The sequence below is a fragment of the Equus przewalskii genome, chromosome 21 (genome assembly GCF_037783145.1).
Source record: "Equus przewalskii isolate Varuska chromosome 21, EquPr2, whole genome shotgun sequence".
Lineage (NCBI taxonomy): Eukaryota > Metazoa > Chordata > Mammalia > Perissodactyla > Equidae > Equus > Equus przewalskii.
Genome location: NC_091851.1, coordinates 2,060,508 through 2,078,484, shown reverse-complemented (window position 1 = coordinate 2,078,484; position 17,977 = coordinate 2,060,508). Strand labels below are relative to the sequence as shown.

At 46.8% G+C, this 17,977-nt stretch overlaps 1 protein-coding gene across 8 annotated transcripts; it reads left to right on the top strand.

The window, feature by feature from the left end:
- Window positions 1-6,992: 6,992 nt before the first annotated feature.
- Window positions 6,993-17,917, top strand: GZF1 (GDNF inducible zinc finger protein 1). 8 transcript variants are annotated; one of them, XM_070588534.1, is made up of 6 exons: window positions 6,993-7,257; window positions 9,377-10,757; window positions 12,147-12,241; window positions 13,801-13,968; window positions 14,557-14,714; window positions 15,111-17,917. In XM_070588534.1, exons 2-6 carry the CDS (start codon window positions 9,400-9,402, stop codon window positions 15,459-15,461), a joined length of 2,130 nt encoding a protein of 709 aa, XP_070444635.1. In that variant the 5' UTR covers window positions 6,993-7,257; window positions 9,377-9,399; the 3' UTR covers window positions 15,462-17,917. The 8 variants fall into 8 exon arrangements, with proteins under 8 accessions (XP_070444635.1, XP_070444633.1, XP_008538724.2 ...); XM_070588532.1 differs by having other exon boundaries at window positions 7,051-7,257; window positions 15,157-17,917; XM_008540502.2 differs by lacking the exon at window positions 6,993-7,257 and adding an exon at window positions 7,339-7,717.
- The last annotated feature ends 60 nt before the right edge of the window (window positions 17,918-17,977 follow it).

Here is a 17,977-nt window from a genome sequence, read left to right as displayed (position 1 = left end):
CTTTGTCTCAGAGATGAGATGTCAGGTATTAAGAGAGAGATCGTTTTAGGTGACATTTGCACAGAGGAATTTGTCTACATTGCAGAAATTGACCAGAAAAATTGCACCGAATGAGAGAGGTAGCTGAGAGACATGAGTGCCAGGGTCTGCTGGATATTTGTGATGAAATGAGGGCAAATGGAAGGCTTGGAGTGGTGTCACTGAAGCATCAGGTGTGAGAGACTGGGGGATCCTCACAGTCTGTGGGCTAGGGCTGGAAAAAACAGACCAGGGACTGCTTCCCAGTGATGTCTCCTGTGAAGAGAAAACTGTAGGATGCACGTGCACAGAGCCTCATCAGCAGGGAGTGACCTCTTGAGTGGGCAGCTACAATGCCCAGATGCAAAGGGCCCGGTGGGATCAGCCTAGAGACTAGAAATACCCTGTGGTCAGATGCAAGGGAGCAGAGCAGACGGGAGCCGTGGCAGAGGCGATGGCCAAGCTGCCTTGCCCTGGTAGGGAAGCCCATGTAGTTACTGCTATGGTCTCCGGGGATCCCAGGGCCTGGTGGACCGTGGGCAGGCCTGCACCAAGCTCACAGGCAGGATCAGTGTCCTCTGGTCTGGCCATAGTGTGTGCAGGAGGTGTTTCTCCAACCGCCAGAGGAGCAGTGCTCCCCCAGTGCCCTCTGACAAGAGGATAAAGTGTCCTGTCCGCTGGGGGCATGAAAAGAGGAAAACCTCCAGGTTTGTCCTCCTGTCACAAAGTGCAGTGGACCATGAACATTGAAACCTACACCAGCAAGAAGCCATAAGTGTGGATGTGGTTCTCCTGGTTCTACAGAGCGCTGCCTACACGCTCATGCTGCAGGCCGCACAGTATGAGTGACTGTGTGTGACAGTGTGTGAGAGAGAGACACACATACACTTTTACACTTGTAATCACTTTTCATCTCTTTGACTTAGTGTTGGAATTGCTTAGTGAAGAACCAGCCAAAGGGACAAGACATTTAAATCGCAGATAGAAATATTTGTTTAGTCACCAGAGAGCTAAGATTACAATTTAGTTTGGAACCTTCCTGCTGGACCCATCTGTTTCAAACACTACCGTAGGCCAGCGAGTGAGTCCTTAGCTAACGTTGATTGATTTATAAGAAGTCGAACTTGCACCAGACATTCAGTTGAAAATAATAATAAAATCTCAAACCCAATTTTAATTAAGAGTGTATGAGAATTTTTACATTGTATTATAGATTCATTACGAAAGAAACCTCTTTCATATATAACTACATTGTAAGTATAATGGACTTGTATTTTAAGATGTATTGGTTTGGGGACTTGGGAATAGAAATATTGAGGCCATAGATTTAATAGGCTTTCTCTCCTGAGAGCATATCTTAGTGCCAAGAATTTTCAGATAGGATTAGACAGTGACAGTGTTAAACCGAGGGGAAGGGCAAAGAGAACAGCTCAGCCTCAAGCTGGTCAGAGGCTAGAATGGAGGAGTCTGCCCAGGTGTATTAGTCAGGGTTCTCCACAGAAACACAACCAATGGGGGGTGGGGTGGGGTGGAGAAACGTATGTAAGAAATATATATGGTTTATTGATACATAATGTGTATAAGATTTATTATAGGAATTGGCTCACATAGTTATGGAGGCTGAAAAGTCTGGCAGTCTTCCATGTGCAAGCTGGAGAACCAGAGAAATGGGTGGTATAAGTAAGTCCGAGTCTAAAGGCCTGAGAAGCTGGAGATCAGAGTAGGAAGGCAGGAAAAGATGAACATCACAGCTCAAGAAAAGAGAGAGAATTCGCCCTCCCTTTGCCTTTTTGTTCCATTCACGCCCCCATAGGATTGAATGATGCCTCCCACATTGGGGCAGGCGTTTCTCTACTCAGTCTACAGAATCGGTGCTCATCCCTTCCAGAAACAGCCTCACAGACACACTCAGGAATGATGTCTTACCAGCTATCTGGGCATCCCTTAGGCCAGTCAAGGTGACATAAAACTAACCATCACACCTGGGATAAGACCAGAGACTAGAAAAATTGAGAGGAAGAAAATTCTTAGTTGTTAAGTGGGGTATTTTGTATTTCTGTGTAATTCATCCTTATTATTTCTAAAAAGAAGCCTGCTAATTGCTCTTCAGTATTTCTGCTGCTGAATTTATGGATGCCTATGTTCTTTTCTTTACCTGTTGGCCCTGCTCACAAATATTATGTACAGATCACATATTTCCTTTCCTGTTCCTTAGAGAATTTTAATCAATTTCCCCTGCTCTATTGCTGGATAATTTGAAGATCTTTTTGGTTCTGATGTTCTGCAATTTCATTACATTGTGAGTAGATGTGAATTTATTTTTATTTATCATTCCCAAACCTGAGAATTTCTTTATTCAATTCTGGAAAATTATCAGCCATTATCCCTGTGAACAGTGCGTCTCAGTCTCTATTTTTTGCCTTCTTGAACTCGTATTACAGTCATGTACTGCAGAACGACGTTTCAGTCAGTGACGAATCGCATATGCAATAGTGGTCCTGTAAGATCAGTGCCCTATGGCCTAGGTATATAGGCCATGCCATCCGGGTGTGTGTAAGTACACTTTGACGTTTACACAACAACAACACCGGCTAATGAGCGTTTCTCAGAACACAGCCCCGTCATTAAGCCGTGCCTGCCTGAATATTAGACTTTCTTATTCTCTCCTGTCTTTCTTCACCTCTCTTTCTTATTTCCTGTCCTACGTCTCTATTGCATTCTTGGCAATTTCCTCAGTTCTCTTTCCAATCCAGTAATTCTTCAGCTGTGCCTAAACTACTATTTAACTCATCAACAGAGCTCTTAATTTCAGTGAGTATAGTTTAACTTTCAGAAGTTTTATTTAGTCCTTTTTCATATCTGCTTGCTCTTTATTCTTACTTTTCCTAATATGTTTAAGTCCTTCTCTTGTTTTGAATAATATAAACATGTTTATCTTGTAGTTCTTCTGAGTGTGGTACTGAAGTTCTTAGGGTGCACCCTGCTGTCGGTTACATCGCTGCCTCCACTCACTCATGGAAGCCTATTCTTGTGTTTCGCAACTTTGCACTGTGAGTTTATCTATGGTGAGCAAGACCCTGTGAGCCTGAGCTGGGAGCGTGTCCATCCCTCAGAAGTGGTTTTACATCTGTTTCTACAGGTGTCCTTGGGCCGTCTCTGGCCAGAGACCAGGTTTTAGGTTAATGTGCAATCTAAGGAGTTCCCAGGTCTCATGGGTAGCATAATTTTAAACCCCAACTTGACATGTCAGATGGGCCCATAGTTATAAATCCTCAGGGGAGACGTTTATACCTCAAGCTCAGGGTGAGCCCAACAACTTTCTTGATTTTCTGTGCTGATGGATAACTATTTTTTCCTAATCTTTCACTGGGGATGGGGTTCTTTGCGGGTTTCAGCTTTATGCAATGATCTCACCTGTTTCCAGACTGTGTGTGGGTGTGGAAATCCAGACTCCTAAACTATTAAGACTAGACCCACGGCCCCTTCCCAGGGCAGCCACAGCTCACTCACAGATTTGATTTTGGATTCCCTCTTCGTTTCTGGACCCTAGAGATTTCCCAAATTTCTTGTAAACTCAGCCATGCGTTTGAAAAGATGCTTGTTCTATTTAAGCCTCCATTTCTATGTGTTTGTAGCAGGAGGTTTTCCAAGTTATCACATAGCTGGCTCTATTGCTCGAACTCCTCAAATCTTGCTTCTGTAATCTAACTTGGAAAAGATCCTTGGCTCTTGGCAGGGTCAGCAATTTAAGGTGACACATACCTTTCCTTCTGCGAAGTGGGGCTATAATGCAACTGAAGAGAGAAGAGAAATTCAGTGACCCTAATTATTACATGTGGGAAGCAAAAGACCAAGGGGAATTGGCCATTTAGCCACATCTGCAGTCAACACTGGGACATGTACACTCATTGTGCACATGTTCTTTTGGTAGAAGAGAATGAGTGTGTCTTCTGTATCCTACTGTAGCAGCAGCCTGCCGTGTGCCCATTCCAGATCAACTCCTCTGCACCCAGAATGCCTGTAAACAGCACATGCAACTTCTTGCCTATCTCTGTATGTTCTAGGATTCCCACCAAGGAACTGCCTTGTTTGGACACTAGGTAGCAAGGAGCCTGCACCACTAACCCACTGAGCCACTTTCTTTTAGCTTGTCCAACACCGTGGTGAAATAGAATGCCAGGTTAAGTGTAGACATGCGACGTTCCCATGGCCTCCACCACGTCCAGGAGCTTTTAGACAGATAGGTACTGATAGACTAGGTGAGGTGCTTGCCCAAAATCACATGGTGAAGTAGTGGCATTTTCGGCCTAGAAGCCACGAGTTTCTCATCAGCCTGCTTCCTTCAGTCCTTTTGTCCCCATGTAGTCCCCCCACAGAGAGGACACAGGCTCTGTAAGGCAGCCCTCACTGACCATCTCTTTCTGATTGTTTACTTTGTTTCTTATAGACACACTGTTCATGTAAATGAGTTTTTATCCACTGAACAACTTGTTTTTCTACAGAATAATACATGAATCTGGACAAGATAAAAACCTTGGCCAGTGTACTGGATGGTTGTCTCACTCACCAGCTGATCAGGGGCAACAGACTATGAAACAGATGGTAGACAAAGCTTTATAGTCTTTTTCTCTTTGGCCACTAGGAATCTCTGAGCCAAGTCTGTAGCCTGTTCTGGACATAGTAGGCTCTCAGGGCATCATCTCTATACTTTCGTGCTTCCTATCCTCTCTTTTTTACATTTAGAAGTATTTTCTGAGTTTCCAATCAGCAGAAGAAACCCAAAAGAAAAGAGTGACTGATATCAAAAACTTCAAAACCTCTCTGAGGAAAAAAAATATATATACACAATAATTAAGACCATGTGGTACTGACACAAGGATAGTCATATGGATCAATTCACTAGAGTTGAGAGTCCAAAAGTAAACCCTCACATTTATGGTCCAAATGCTTTCCAACAAGGAGGCCAAGACAGGGTAATAGGGAAAGCATAGTCTTTTCAACAAATGGTGCTGGGACAACTGGATAATCACATGCATAAGAATTAAGTGGGACCCCTACCTCACACCATATACAAAAATTAATTCAAAATGCATCAAAGACCTAAGCGTAAGAGGTAAAACTACAAAAACCTTGAGAAGAAAACAGGTGTAAATCATCATGACCTTGTATTAGGACCTGGTTTCCAAAAACAAAAGAAAAAATAGATTGGATTTCATCAAAATTTAAAAATCCTGTGCTTCAAAAGATACCATCATGGGGCTGGCCCAGTGGCACAGCAGTTAAGTTCACACATTCTGTGTGGGCGGCCCGGGGTTTGCTGATTCAGATCCGGGTACAGACCTATGCACTGCTCCTCAAGCCATGATGATGTGGCAGGCGTCCCACATATAAAGAGGAGGGAGATGGGCGCAGATGTTAGCTAAGGGGTAATCTTTCTCAAGGAAAAAAAAAAAAAAGACACCATCATGAAAATGAAAAGAAAATCCACAGGATGGGAGAAATATTTACAAATTATATTATCTGATAAGGGCCTTTTATCTAGCGTATAAAAAGAACTCTTACAACTCAAAAAAAAAAAAAAAAACTAAAAAGGATCTGAATAGAAATTTCTCCAAAGGAGATATACAAATGGCCAACAAGCACTGACGTGAGAAAGCAAATCACCTTTTTGTAATGCAAAGCAAAATCATAAAATAAAAAATGATTCTGGACCTTCCCTGGGCCATAAGTGAAAACTGTGTTTATTCCAATCTCCTTGAATCGTGTAACCAAATATAAAGATAGTGTGCTGAAGCAAAGAAGCCTATCATGCATTCTTCAAACCTTGACTGAGCACCTAATGTGTGGGAAGCTGGCTCCCGCTGGGAAAATACAATTAAAATCAAAATCTTCCCGTTACCCAGAAACCTTCTCCACAAAAGGGAGTAGAGAAAGGAAACACTTTCATTGTTGAGTAAGCATTAAACCAGAATTGGATGGCATCACAGGCAGCTGGTAAGAAAGAAATGTCACCCTTTCCTGTGGCCAACCAGGTACAACCCATTACCTATATGCTCTCAACTAAACACTAGCTAGTGCTCCACTAGAGGACTTGGCAACACTGTTGGTCATACTGCATCCTAACTCCACGCGGCAACTGGGATGCCCATCGAGGTCAGTTAGCGCTTTGGTTATCCGGAGGAAAAACACACTTCTCATTATCTTTGCGACAGGAGTTAGTTTTGCAATTTGGAGCAAGGCGCCCGCTGAAGTCAGGCGCCTCCACTCTCCGGGAAACTGGAGACGCGCCACCCCCTTGGACGTTTACATTTCGGAGCCGGCTCCCAGCCCTAAGGACTTTCCTAGGTTCTGGGTCATAAAGCTGACACAAGGCCTAGCTAGTCTTCAAAAGGATTTACATACATTTCAGAGAGGATAAAGTATTCATAATGACCAGTTTTCTATGGTAAATGCTCAAAGAAAAAGGGGGAGAGAAAACTATTTCCAACAGGAGGAATTAAGCCTCCTATTTTAATCTGATCGTGCTACACGCCCAGGCATTACCAGCATGACCTGCGGCGGCTCGCACGGGACCCGGGGTCGCAATCGGCCGAGCACCGGGAGCGGGAGCCCAGGGGTCTTTCAAAGCAGGCCGGGCCGGCGGGGCAGCACGGTCCCGAGCCGGGGCTCGGACTCCGAGGGAGGGCGGCGGGCCCGGGGAGCCAGGCTGGCTGCGCCGGGGTCTCCGGATAAGCAGCCGCGGCGAGGGGACAGGGAGGCGCCGGGCGGGTCCCAGGAGTGTGTCCGACCGAGCGCCGTCCGGAGGAGGGCGGATCCCACCCAGGCACGCCAGCACGCACGCCGCCCGCGGCCGGGGAGGGGCCCGAGCGTGACCGCGCCCGCCGCTCACGTGACCTTCGGGGCCTGCCCCGGCCCCACCCGCCGCGCCGCAGAGCCGCCCTCCAGGCCTTCTGCGCAGGCGCAGACCTTGGTGGCGGCGCGGGTCGCCGTCCTGCACTGCCGGACCGACGCGCGACCCCCACGTACGGACCGCGTCGCTCTGCCCCAACGGCCTCCGCAGTAGGACGTGCGCGCGCAGGCACTCCCCCGCCCCGGGAGGGGGCGGGGCTGGACGGGGCGGGGCGGGGCCCGCGGCTGCCAATCGGAGCTGCCCGCGCGGGTGCCGCTCCCCGCCCAGCCGGCCATCGGCCCCGCGGGCCTGGTCCGGCGGATGCGCGGCGGCAGCTGGCCGGCTGGGAGGTGAGTGCTCTGCCCGCGCCCAGCCCGCCCTCTCTCCGGCCGCCGCCTCCCGGCTGTCCGCGCGCAGGAGCGGCCGGCCGCGCGGGCCCCTCCCGAGGAGCGGCGGGCCTCGGGGGTGCGGGATCCGCGGCGGCCCGGGGCCGGAGGCCAGGCCCGATCTCGCGCGCGCCCGTGGATGCCCGGGGCCGAGCCTGCACTCGGGTCCGCCTGCAGCGGGGCCGCGTGCTCTTCGGAAGTCTGGAGTCGGGGCCCGCGGGCCGGCGCCATCGGAGCCGGTGCTGGCTCGGGCTCGCGCCGGGCTGGAGCGCTGCAGACCCCCCGGTGTGGAGGGGCCGCCGACGTGGGCTGATGCTCAGGACGGAGGCGGCGGCCGGGGTGCCAGCCAGTTACAGTGGGAGATGCAGCTGTCACCCAGGCCGAAGTGTTCCTGTCGCCATGATCCCTGCCTTCTCTCCCTGTGGTGGGCAGAATGGGGACTGGTGCTCGGAAGCCGCTGCACTGGGTGGCTCGGCATCCCTGTCAGGCCGCCCGTGAGTCCGCACGGCTGCTCCCGGCCGCGCGGGCCGAGCTTTGGGAAGCGCAGGGCTGCTGGCGGGGTGGGTCTCAGGCTGCGAGCCGGTGCGGCCATTTCTCCGAGCCGGCTGGAGTCGGTCGCCGCCCCGCCCGGCGCCGCGCATCCTTTACTCAGGCCAGGGCGGTGTTTGCAGTGTCTGAGTCTCCTTCAGGTGACACTGGTCAGGCCTCGTGGATGTCCTTTTACCGTTGAGCTCTCCGAGGGCGGCCTTTTCCTGGTTGGGGGGCTGGCGGTTGCGGAGAGCCGGTTGTAGCCCCAGGTACTGAAAGCAGGGTGGTGGATGCGACTGCAGAGGACGGAGAGGTGGGCTTGGGGAGGTGAAGACCAGTTATGCTCTAGACGTGTTGAATCTGAGGTGACATCAGAGAGCTGGCTAAAGGAGGTCAGAAGGAAGGGGGGTGGAGATTTCGGAACCAGAGCAAACTTGAGGAAGAAGGTAGATTCAAGAGCAGAAGGTCGGGGACGAACTTGAGGAGAAAGCACATATTCACGGAGCCTGAATGACAGAAGAGCCAGCAGAGCCGAAGAAATGACCCAGGGTGGCGTGGGGTACCATGGAAGCCAAGGAGGGGCGACTCGGGCGGGGTGCTGATGAAGTCTGCGATGCCCACTGCTGGGGGACGATCCAGGGAGCAGAAGTTGCTGTCTGCATGTGGCAAGGCTGAGCTGAGGGGTGTGCTGAGCAGCTCAGAGTCCAGAGTCCACCAGGCTTAGGCCCAGGCTCCAGGCCCAGCCCAACCACTTACTGTGCCCGTGTGGGTTCCTGATCTGTGAAATGGGATGATGGGCACCCAGGGCTGGCACATGGGAAGCCAGTAACAACTCACAAGTCTCAGGCATGGCTGTAAGCGCTTGACATGTTTGCACTCCTTGAAGCCTTACGATGACCTGCCAAACCTTCTGTAGAGGAGGAAATTAAGGTTCAGAGAAGTTACGTTACTTATTCAAGGTGACACAGCTTGTAAAAGCTGTGGGACTTGCCTTACTTCAGTAGAGTAACAGTAATTCAAATTATGGAGTGTTGTAAACAGCCATGGCTTGTGGACTACTTTTCCGTGAACTTTTCCTCATGGAAAGTAGTTATTTATTTATTTGGTTGTTTTCAAAGGCAGATATGATTCTCTAAGGTTTGCTCCCAGACAGTGGTGGCTGTATGTTTTGTTTTAATTATTTGGTTTCCTGATCAAAGGACTAGATATTATTGTTGTCATAAATTCTGTTATAGTTTTGGGGCCTGTGTCTGTAAGAAAATTACTGCTTTAATGTATTTCATTAATTAAAACCTTAATCATTTATGTTTTTCTTCAGGGGAAATCTTAGTAATATTCTATTTTTTCATGCACATATTATCTTATGAGGGTGCATCAGGAATTGACTTCAGAAAACTAAGAAGCGAAGTGTGATTTGAATGTTTACATGAGAAAAGTTAGGTTGAGGTTGTTAATCAGTTTATATCCTCTAAAGATCTGAAATAATCCTCATAATTTTTAATCCTTGTATTTCAGTGATTGCTCATTCATGAATAATTCTTGGTTTTGTTTTCAGAGCTGTTTTGGGAAAGAAGAAACATGGAAAGTGGTGCAGTTCTGCTGGAATCCAAATCCTCACCCTTTAACCTTCTGCATGAAATGCATCAACTCCGTCTTCTCGGTCACCTGTGTGACGTGACTGTCAGTGTGGAGTACCAGGGTGTCCGCGAAGAATTCATGGCCCATAAGGTGGTGCTGGCAGCCACCAGCAAGTTTTTTAAGGAAATGTTCCTTAACGAGAAGACTGTGGATGGCACTAGGACTAATGTCTACTTAAACGAAGTGCAAGTTGTCGACTTTGCTTCGTTCCTTGAGTTTGTCTACACTGCAAAGGTACAGGTGGAAGAAGATCGGGTGCAGCGAATGCTGGAAATGGCTGAAAAGCTGAAATGTTTGGACTTATCAGAAACTTGTTTTCAATTAAAGAAACAGATGTTGGAGTCGGTGCTTTTGGAGTTGCAGAGTTTCTCAGAGTCTCAGGAGGTGGAAGGGAGCAGTGGTGCCCAAGTCACTGTGGCTCCTGGCCCCCGGGCAAGTGCAGCTCTGGATGGTCCTGTCGCCAGCAGCCTTGCGGATTCCCCAAATCCCCCGGTGGCGAGAATTAACAATGGCATGCTGTCAGATATGCCCTTGAGGAAGTCCAAGGAGAAACCAGACAAGAGAAAAGATGTAGTTAAGCCTCCCTACCCTAAACTCAGAAGAGCTAGCGGAAGGCTGGCCGGAAGAAAGGTCTTTGTGGAGATCCCTAAAAAGAAATACACGAGAAGACTCCGAGAGCAGCAGAAAAGTCCCGAGGCCGACATGAGGGACTACAGGGGTCCCCAAGTCCCCAGTCCAGAGGCGGTGGGCACAGAGCTGGACCCAATTACAAAAAACGAGGATGGCACTGCTGGGGTAGAGGTGGAGGAGGGGCTGCAGAAAGCAGGGCGGGGCGATGAGGAGGACGAGGAGGACCAGGAGGCAGAGAAGAGGAAGAGCAACTTTAAGTGCACCATCTGCGAGAAAGCCTTTCTGTACGAGAAGAGCTTCCTGAAGCACGTCAGGCTCCACCATGGGGTGGCCACCGAGGTGGTTCACCGCTGCGACACCTGCGGCCAGACCTTCGCCAACCGCTGCAACCTGAAGAGCCACCAGCGCCACGTGCACAGCAGCGAGCGCCACTTCCCGTGCGACCTGTGCGGGAAGAAGTTCAAAAGGAAGAAGGACGTCAAGCGGCACGTGGTGCAGGTGCACGAGGGTGGGGGCGAGCGGCACCAGTGCCAGCAGTGCGGCAAGGGCCTGAGCTCCAAGACGGCCCTGCGGCTGCACGAGCGGACGCACACGGGCCACAAGCCCTACGGCTGCACCGAGTGCGAGGCCAAGTTCTCGCAGCCCTCGGCTCTGAAGACCCACATGAGGTGCGGGCGCGTGGCTCCGGGCGAAGGAGTGTCCTGGGAAATATCAGAGACCCTATGAAAATAGCTTTTTTTCAGAACGTGGCTTATTCTCTTGAATGCATGTTGAGAAATTGAGGTTCTTCTAGCATTTGGACCAGTGTGGCTATCTCTCTAGATGTTTCACTTCTTAATTGTTCCCTCGACAAGTTGGGAGGCTCTTTTGAGACATCTTTGAATTCTGTCTCTGGGTAGAGATGCTGAGAGACTGCTCTTCAACACTATGGAATTCCGTAGTGTTCCTACAGGCCTCAGGCCGATGAGGACCCTCCTTCCTCCTGTCCACGTTCACACACAGAAGCCTGACACGGAACTTAGTGTCCCCACCGTAGCAGAGGGCTGCTGAAAACGCCAAGCCCTGCACGTCTTGTCTGCAGGCCTGGGCTCTCCCCCTCCCCGAGTAGCTTCTGGTGCTTAGTTCCCGGGGTACCTGAGGGGTTGCAGCTAGTTATCTTTATTTCTCTCTTCCTGACTCTTCACTGAGAACTTGGGCCTGTGACCACCTGGGTCCTACAGTCCCATTAAAAAGACCTCAGTGAGATGACAGTGAGGGCCCTAGGACATCACTCTGGTCTTGTCTGTTGGTTTCCAGTCTTGGAAAGTGTGCACTGGGTAGTCTAAACTCCAGAATTAGTACCGTGTTTTCTGTTATTTGTGTCTGAACTGCAGGTGGGTGACAGCATTTACACTTGAAATCCAGACAAGCAGTCTTCTACCCTGTTCTAGATCTGCCCTCAAACCTGGGCCAGCCGTTGGGGTTGGGGTGGTAGCATGGTGTTCATCATCTTTTTACTCTCTGTAAGGTTAAAAACTTGGCGTAGGCAGTGCTCAGTAAATCGTCGTTGCTAGCTACTTCGTGCTAGTTGTGACGTTAAAATGCTTATGTAGACTCCTCAGAAACCAGGCTTGGTCAGCATTTTGAGGACAGTTCTTTCTGGACTGGTTATGTCGTATCAGGAAATGATGGTGAAGTTTTTGATCATGTGGTACTTCGGCAGCACTAGCTCCTAAGGTGTTTGTGGTCGAGTATGCTGAATGAGGAAGTTTTACAGGTATTACACGGTGCTAGTTAGTTTTTAAAAATATGCAAAGGCGTGGTCTCTGCCTGCCCCCGCCGTCTGGCATAAGGCAGACGTGGGTGACATCCAGCGTCTTCCAGGAAGCATGTCGGCCTGTTGGCCTTGTGCAGAAATGGCTTTGGGGATGGAGATTATGGGCCTCTTTACCTTTCACTCCAGTCATTCTTGTCTGGTCTCTTGAAATAAACTATCTTTGCAGGCTAGAGTGGAAATTGTATTGCAAAGTGAGGTTTGAAATACATCCTAAGTTATCATCTGAATGTTGTACTTTCAGAATTCATACAGGGGAAAAACCTTTTGTCTGTGATGAATGTGGTGCAAGATTCACTCAGAACCACATGCTGATTTATCATAAAAGGTGTCACACAGGTAAATACTCATGCTGCTGTGATTGAATGTCTTTCCTAGCTGTAGAAGGAAACTGCAATTTATTAATTTAGAAGTTGGCATCTACCAAAGTCGTGCAGGTTAAAGCCATGATGGAGCTTTTCCATCAGTAAATGAGCCAAAATGGACAATGAAATATGCCCACTGCTCCAGGGCTGTGTGCTTGTGGCGATGGCCTTGCACACTGGGCAGTAGGAATGGGCACGTGAGTCTTAATGTATCGAGAGGTATGAAACAGTTCCTACCCGAATTCCATTTCTAGGCATCTGTTCTAAAGAAATTGTTCAGAATATGGGGAAAGCTATATGCTATTATCTCTCTTCTTGCTATTTCTAATAACAAGGAACTGGAAACAACCTGACTGTCTAACCAAAGGAAGTAGTTCAGTAAACTTCTCCCTGCTAACGACCTGGCTGTCCCCAGTAAGGGCCCTGGACAGTGTGAAAAACTGTGCTTGGATGTTGACTTGAAAAATACACAATTAGGCATAGTTGTTAATCCCAACTGTATTGAAAACCTGCACGTAAAAGACTGGAAGAAAATAAATTATGTGATGTGTTAAGGTGGTGGAATTATCTCATTTCTACTTTTAAAAATTTTTGTGATTTTATTATGTAAGGGAGAAAATTTAAGTTGGCTTTCTTCTGATTCAGCACAATAACCCTGAGGTTTAGAACCCTGTTGTATATGGTACAGAAGCATACAGAATCTGTCGAATAACTATAGTTAGCATACTAACCCAGTTCCTTCTTATCTGCTTGCATTTTTAAATTTTTACTTCTAAGCACTTCAAGTTCAAATGCAGGCAAGATAGAGATGAGGCATTTAATGACATGAATTTCTAGACTGTAAAATGAGCAGAAGTGGCGTCTACTGGATGCTTGGGGATGGAGGTGAAGTTAGGTCACACTGATAGATTGTTAGAATTGGTCATTTGGTGAAAATATTAATATATTCAGATTTTATTAAAGCCAGTATTTTTAATGTTTGTGAAATCAGGGGCACACCTAATCATCAGATGAATTTGATTTGTGGGATTAAAGGACTCAAACTACTTACTGTGAAATGGTATTGAACATTTTTTTCTCGTCCCATAAGCCAATCCAGGTTGACTGGGAGTTGCTACTCCGGAATAGTCATGCTTGTAGGTCTAATGGGAACTTCCTTGCAAGAGACTTTGATTGCGATAAAGACCCAAAGAAGTGCTTTGAAAGGTCCAACAATTCCTCCAAACAAGTTGTAAAATTACTTTGTTTGGAATGACTAAATTTCCCAAACGTGAGCTGCTGAACGATGCCTCTTTAATTCTAGTCTAGTGGCATCTTTCTTGGGATTTCCAAGGGTATTTTACAACGGCTGTCGGCAAGTAGCAAGCGTCTTACATGAATAGATGTTTTATAATAGCTTCAACTGGAGAATGTTAACACACTGCCCATCCGAGCACTGTTGAGTTCGTGTGGGTTTAAGAGTGTGGACCCACTCTTTCAGTGTGTTCTAGTGCCTGTATCATTTCTGGCTTTTTGTTTCATCTTTCCATGTAGGTGAAAGACCTTTTATGTGTGAAACATGTGGCAAGAGTTTTGCTTCTAAGGAGTATTTGAAACATCACAATAGAATCCATACTGGATCCAAACCCTTTAAATGTGAAGTTTGTCTCAGGACTTTTGCCCAGCGGAACTCACTTTACCAGCACATTAAAGTCCACACAGGTATGGCTGGGATGTCACCAAAAAGGGAGTTCAGGGTGGCAAGAAAAACATCTCAAAAGTTTTTGATTTACTGGAAAATTATGTGGAATTTAGCTTTAGCAAAGACCTTTGGCCAAACTTTATGTGTCATAATAACATTTTTATATTTTTGAGTTTCTGGTTTCTGGCTCTAAGAAACTGAAGAGGTATGAATGTTTGAATATGGATGTGGATACGCGAACATTTTAACATTAGAATTAGAGATAATCTGTATTAGGTGCATACACACATGCATGCAAATTCAGCTGTTACGGGATTTGGGATTTTATATTCCATTACTGTGGAGAATAGGTGAAATGTCTATAGATGTAATACCAGCTGCTTGCATGGGTGCTGGCCCTTTTTTGGCGTAGACCATAAACTCCTGGTGTTATAGGGATGGTAAGTCCGTGCCTGTGAGTTGACCCTCATGTTGTTCCCAACATAGCCTTCCTTGTGTTGGAATGCTGACGTTTCTAGCAGTTTACAAACAGTGTTATTCCAGACTGTAAACAAAATAAGGTACAGGAGGCTGAAGAGATCAACCAGTAGTTTTCTTTCCTGTCTCAGGGGAACGTCCCTATTGTTGCGACCAGTGTGGTAAGCAGTTCACCCAGCTCAACGCTCTCCAGCGCCACCATCGCATCCACACAGGAGAGAAGCCGTTCATGTGCAATGCTTGTGGACGGACGTTTACTGATAAGTCTACTCTCCGGCGGCACACCTCAGTAAGAAACAGTCTGGCTTCTTTAAGAATGACACACGGCTGGTCCTTAGGGACGCATAACCCTAGATATTCAGAAGTGCTGTCACCATTCCATAAGGTGGTTGTAGAAGATGACAGGTCTTTCTCAGGCTTCCTCTGCAGTGAGTACACTCACAGTGTGAATGAAGTGCAGGACCAAGTCTCGAGGCCCAGGAAGGCACAATCTGTGATAAGTGGTGGTAGAAAGATATTTGACCATTAGTGAAAGGGCATTTTGCTGCAGTAGAAACTAAATTTGTTGAAGAGAGACTATTGTTTTAAAAGACAGACTTGTTAGTAAGTAGCTGTGAATTGGGAGACTTACAGATACTTGTTCAGAAACACATCAAGTGACTTTTGTTTTGTGTTTGATTTGTAGATACATGATAAGAATACTCCATGGAAGTCTTTCCTTGTTATTGTAGATGGCTCACCCAAGAATGATGAAGGGCACAAGACTGAACAGCCTGATGAAGAATATGCGTCATCCAAACTTTCAGATAAACTGCTGTCTTTTGCAGAAAACGGCCATTTTCACAACCTGGCCACGGTCCAAGACAGCGTGTCTGCCGTGCAGGAGAACAGTTCTGCAGACACGGCCTGCAAGTCACATGATTCCATGGTGTCCCAGGACGCTCTGCTGGCCACCACCATCAGTGAGCTTAGTGAGCTGACTCCGCAGACAGACTCGATGCCCGCACAGCTTCACTCTTTGACCAACATGGAATAAGAGCTTGGAGTTACCTGCCAAGCAGGTCTCATCCTGTGTCTGTGTGTGTGCTAAGTGTACACAAGATCACGTCAGGGGCTAAGACAAAGAACTGTCTCTGGGCAAAGCAGTGGGCAAGAATGGCTTCAGCAGGTTTCCCTGAATTTTTGCTAACTTGCACGTCTTTAAAGCTTTCTCTTAAAAACCCTGATCTGCATGACTTCAGCTACACTTTATCAACAAACAAGGCAGTTAACATAACCTCACTTAATTCTGGTGTAGGTTGTATGTGTTAATCATTCTAATGCTTGATTGTCTTGATGTTTATGAAGTGTAAACAACTGCTTAACTTTATAGTACAGAGCATTGATCCAGCTCATGAAATTGTCTCCCTGGTGTCTTAGGCTGCCTTATATTTCCATGTGTGTTTATTTGTGATACTTTCAAAGTATTTTTCTACAAAGCTGAAATAAAACCAGGGCCATGTATTTTCAGCTGTTTCTTTCCTGTTGAAGCAAATCAGATTTGCTCTGGGGACCCTCGAATGGTACTGAAGGAATGGATAATTGCATTCATTCCCTTCCACCCCCGTTTGTAGGCGCTAAAAAGGAATGACAAATTGAACACTTGTGAAATAGCTTAGTATAATGTCTACTTACAGCACATATGCAGCTAGGAAATTTATCACAAAATAACATTTTTTTGGTGAGGAAGATTGGTCCTGAGTAACATCTGTGCCAGCCTTCCTCTTTTGTATGTGGGACCCTGCCACAGCATGGGTGGATGAGTGGTTTGTAGGTCCACTCCCAGAATCTGAACCCGTGAACCCCAGGCTACTGAAGCTGAGGGTGCGAACTTAACCACTACACCATTGGGCTGGTCCCACAAAATAACTTTTTTTTTTTTTTTTTTAAAGATTTTATTTTTCTCCCCAAAGCCCCCCGGTACATAGTTGTATATTTCGTTGTGGGTCCTTCTAGTTGTGGCATGTGGGACGCTGCCTCAGCGTGGTCTGATGAGCAGTGCCATGTCCGCGCCCAGGATTCGAACCAACGAAACACTGGGCCGCCTGCAGCGGAGCGTGCGAACTTAACCACTCGGCCACGGGGCCAGCCCCAAAATAACTTTTTTTTTAAGGAAGATTAGCCCTGAGCTAACATCTGTACCCATCTTCCTCTACTTTATATGTGGGATGCCTACCAGAGCATGGCCTGATAAATGGTGTGCAGGTCCGCACCCGGGATCCGAACCAGTGAACACTGGACCGCTGAAGCAGAATGTGGGAACTTAACCGCTGCACCACCGGGCCAGCCCTCCACAAAATAACTTGAAATGAAATGTGGCTGTTCAGTTCCATTCTGGAAAGTCTGATTAGGTAAAAGCTGTCCTACCAAAGATTATAGCAGCAAACAGTGTAGTAGTTTTTGCAAAGAGGTGTGAAAAATGAAGCAAGGGGCTTTAGAACACCTGAAACATCAGTACAGTCATTTTATTCATGAGTAGCAATGAGATGATTGTGGCAAATCTTAGAACACAGAGTATTAGTATTTTTGCTAGGTTTTCCTGACTTAATTTCTGTAATTTTTAGAAACCCAGAATTTGTCATTTTCCACATCAAGAGCTTGAAACAGACAAGTAATTGTCAGACATTTGTTTCCTTGGAAGCCTGTGAGAATACAGCAGAGGGGAGTGAAAGCCTTGGTACCTTCATCTGTGATGATGCTTTCAAAGTACAGAACCACTAACTGTCTTAAATGCTCCTTTGGCTGTCTCATTCTGGCCTTTTGCTCGAAACGAATTTGCAACGACAAGACAATTCTGTATTTGCTAACCCTGACTCTTCCAGTGGCTTGGGTGTATTGCCGCAATGCAAAGTGCTTTGGCTCACATATAGCCCTAAACGTGTTACCTTAAAAAGAGAACCTTGAAGGAGGAGAGTTCTTGTGTTCACTAGTTTTTCCTATGTTTTAATTTATTAAACTTGCTGTGAAAACTTTCATTTTCTAAGAGAAAGTTACTTTCTCGGTAAGTTCCAGGATGAAGATACAGCTGCACTATGCCAGAAACTATGAGGGAAGGAAACTTTCTTCCTGAGTGCTTATTTTGTTCTAACTTGTGACATGGGAAAGTGAATACTAAAGCCGCTCTGAGGTGTCTTAGGTGCTGATCACACTTCACACGTACTCTTGAAGGTAGCAGTATTGAATTACTTCAAATTCAATTATGACAACACATCCTGGTTGTGTTTACAGAACAAAACAGTAGTGACTATCACACAACCATTTTATTCTTGGTGAGAGAATGAGCCTGCCTAGCTGAGGTACTGTTTCAAGGAATAAAGTCATCCCAATGAGAAGGAATTTAAATAACAGATTATTTTGTTACCTACTGGAATAATTTTTGTCTTGAATTTGTTTCTTTAGAAGTTCTATAATAAATTGTTTAACGTGTTAATAAATGTTTGCTTTGTAAAAGTAGTTTTGCAAGTCTAAGTTTATTTCCATTATTAGAATTTAGGCTCTATAGAAATAACACTA

Bases quoted from the DNA above. Each gene is read 5' to 3' on its own strand.
- GZF1 (XM_008540502.2), top strand. From the start codon at position 7,606: ATGCTCAGGACGGAGGCGGCGGCCGGGGTGCCAGCCAGTTACAGTGGG. The intron at 7,718-9,376 runs GTGGGCAGAATG...TTTTGTTTTCAG, and splicing joins CCCTGCCTTCTCTCCCTGTG to AGCTGTTTTGGGAAAGAAGA. The intron at 10,758-12,146 runs GTGCGGGCGCGT...TTGTACTTTCAG, and splicing joins GCTCTGAAGACCCACATGAG to AATTCATACAGGGGAAAAAC.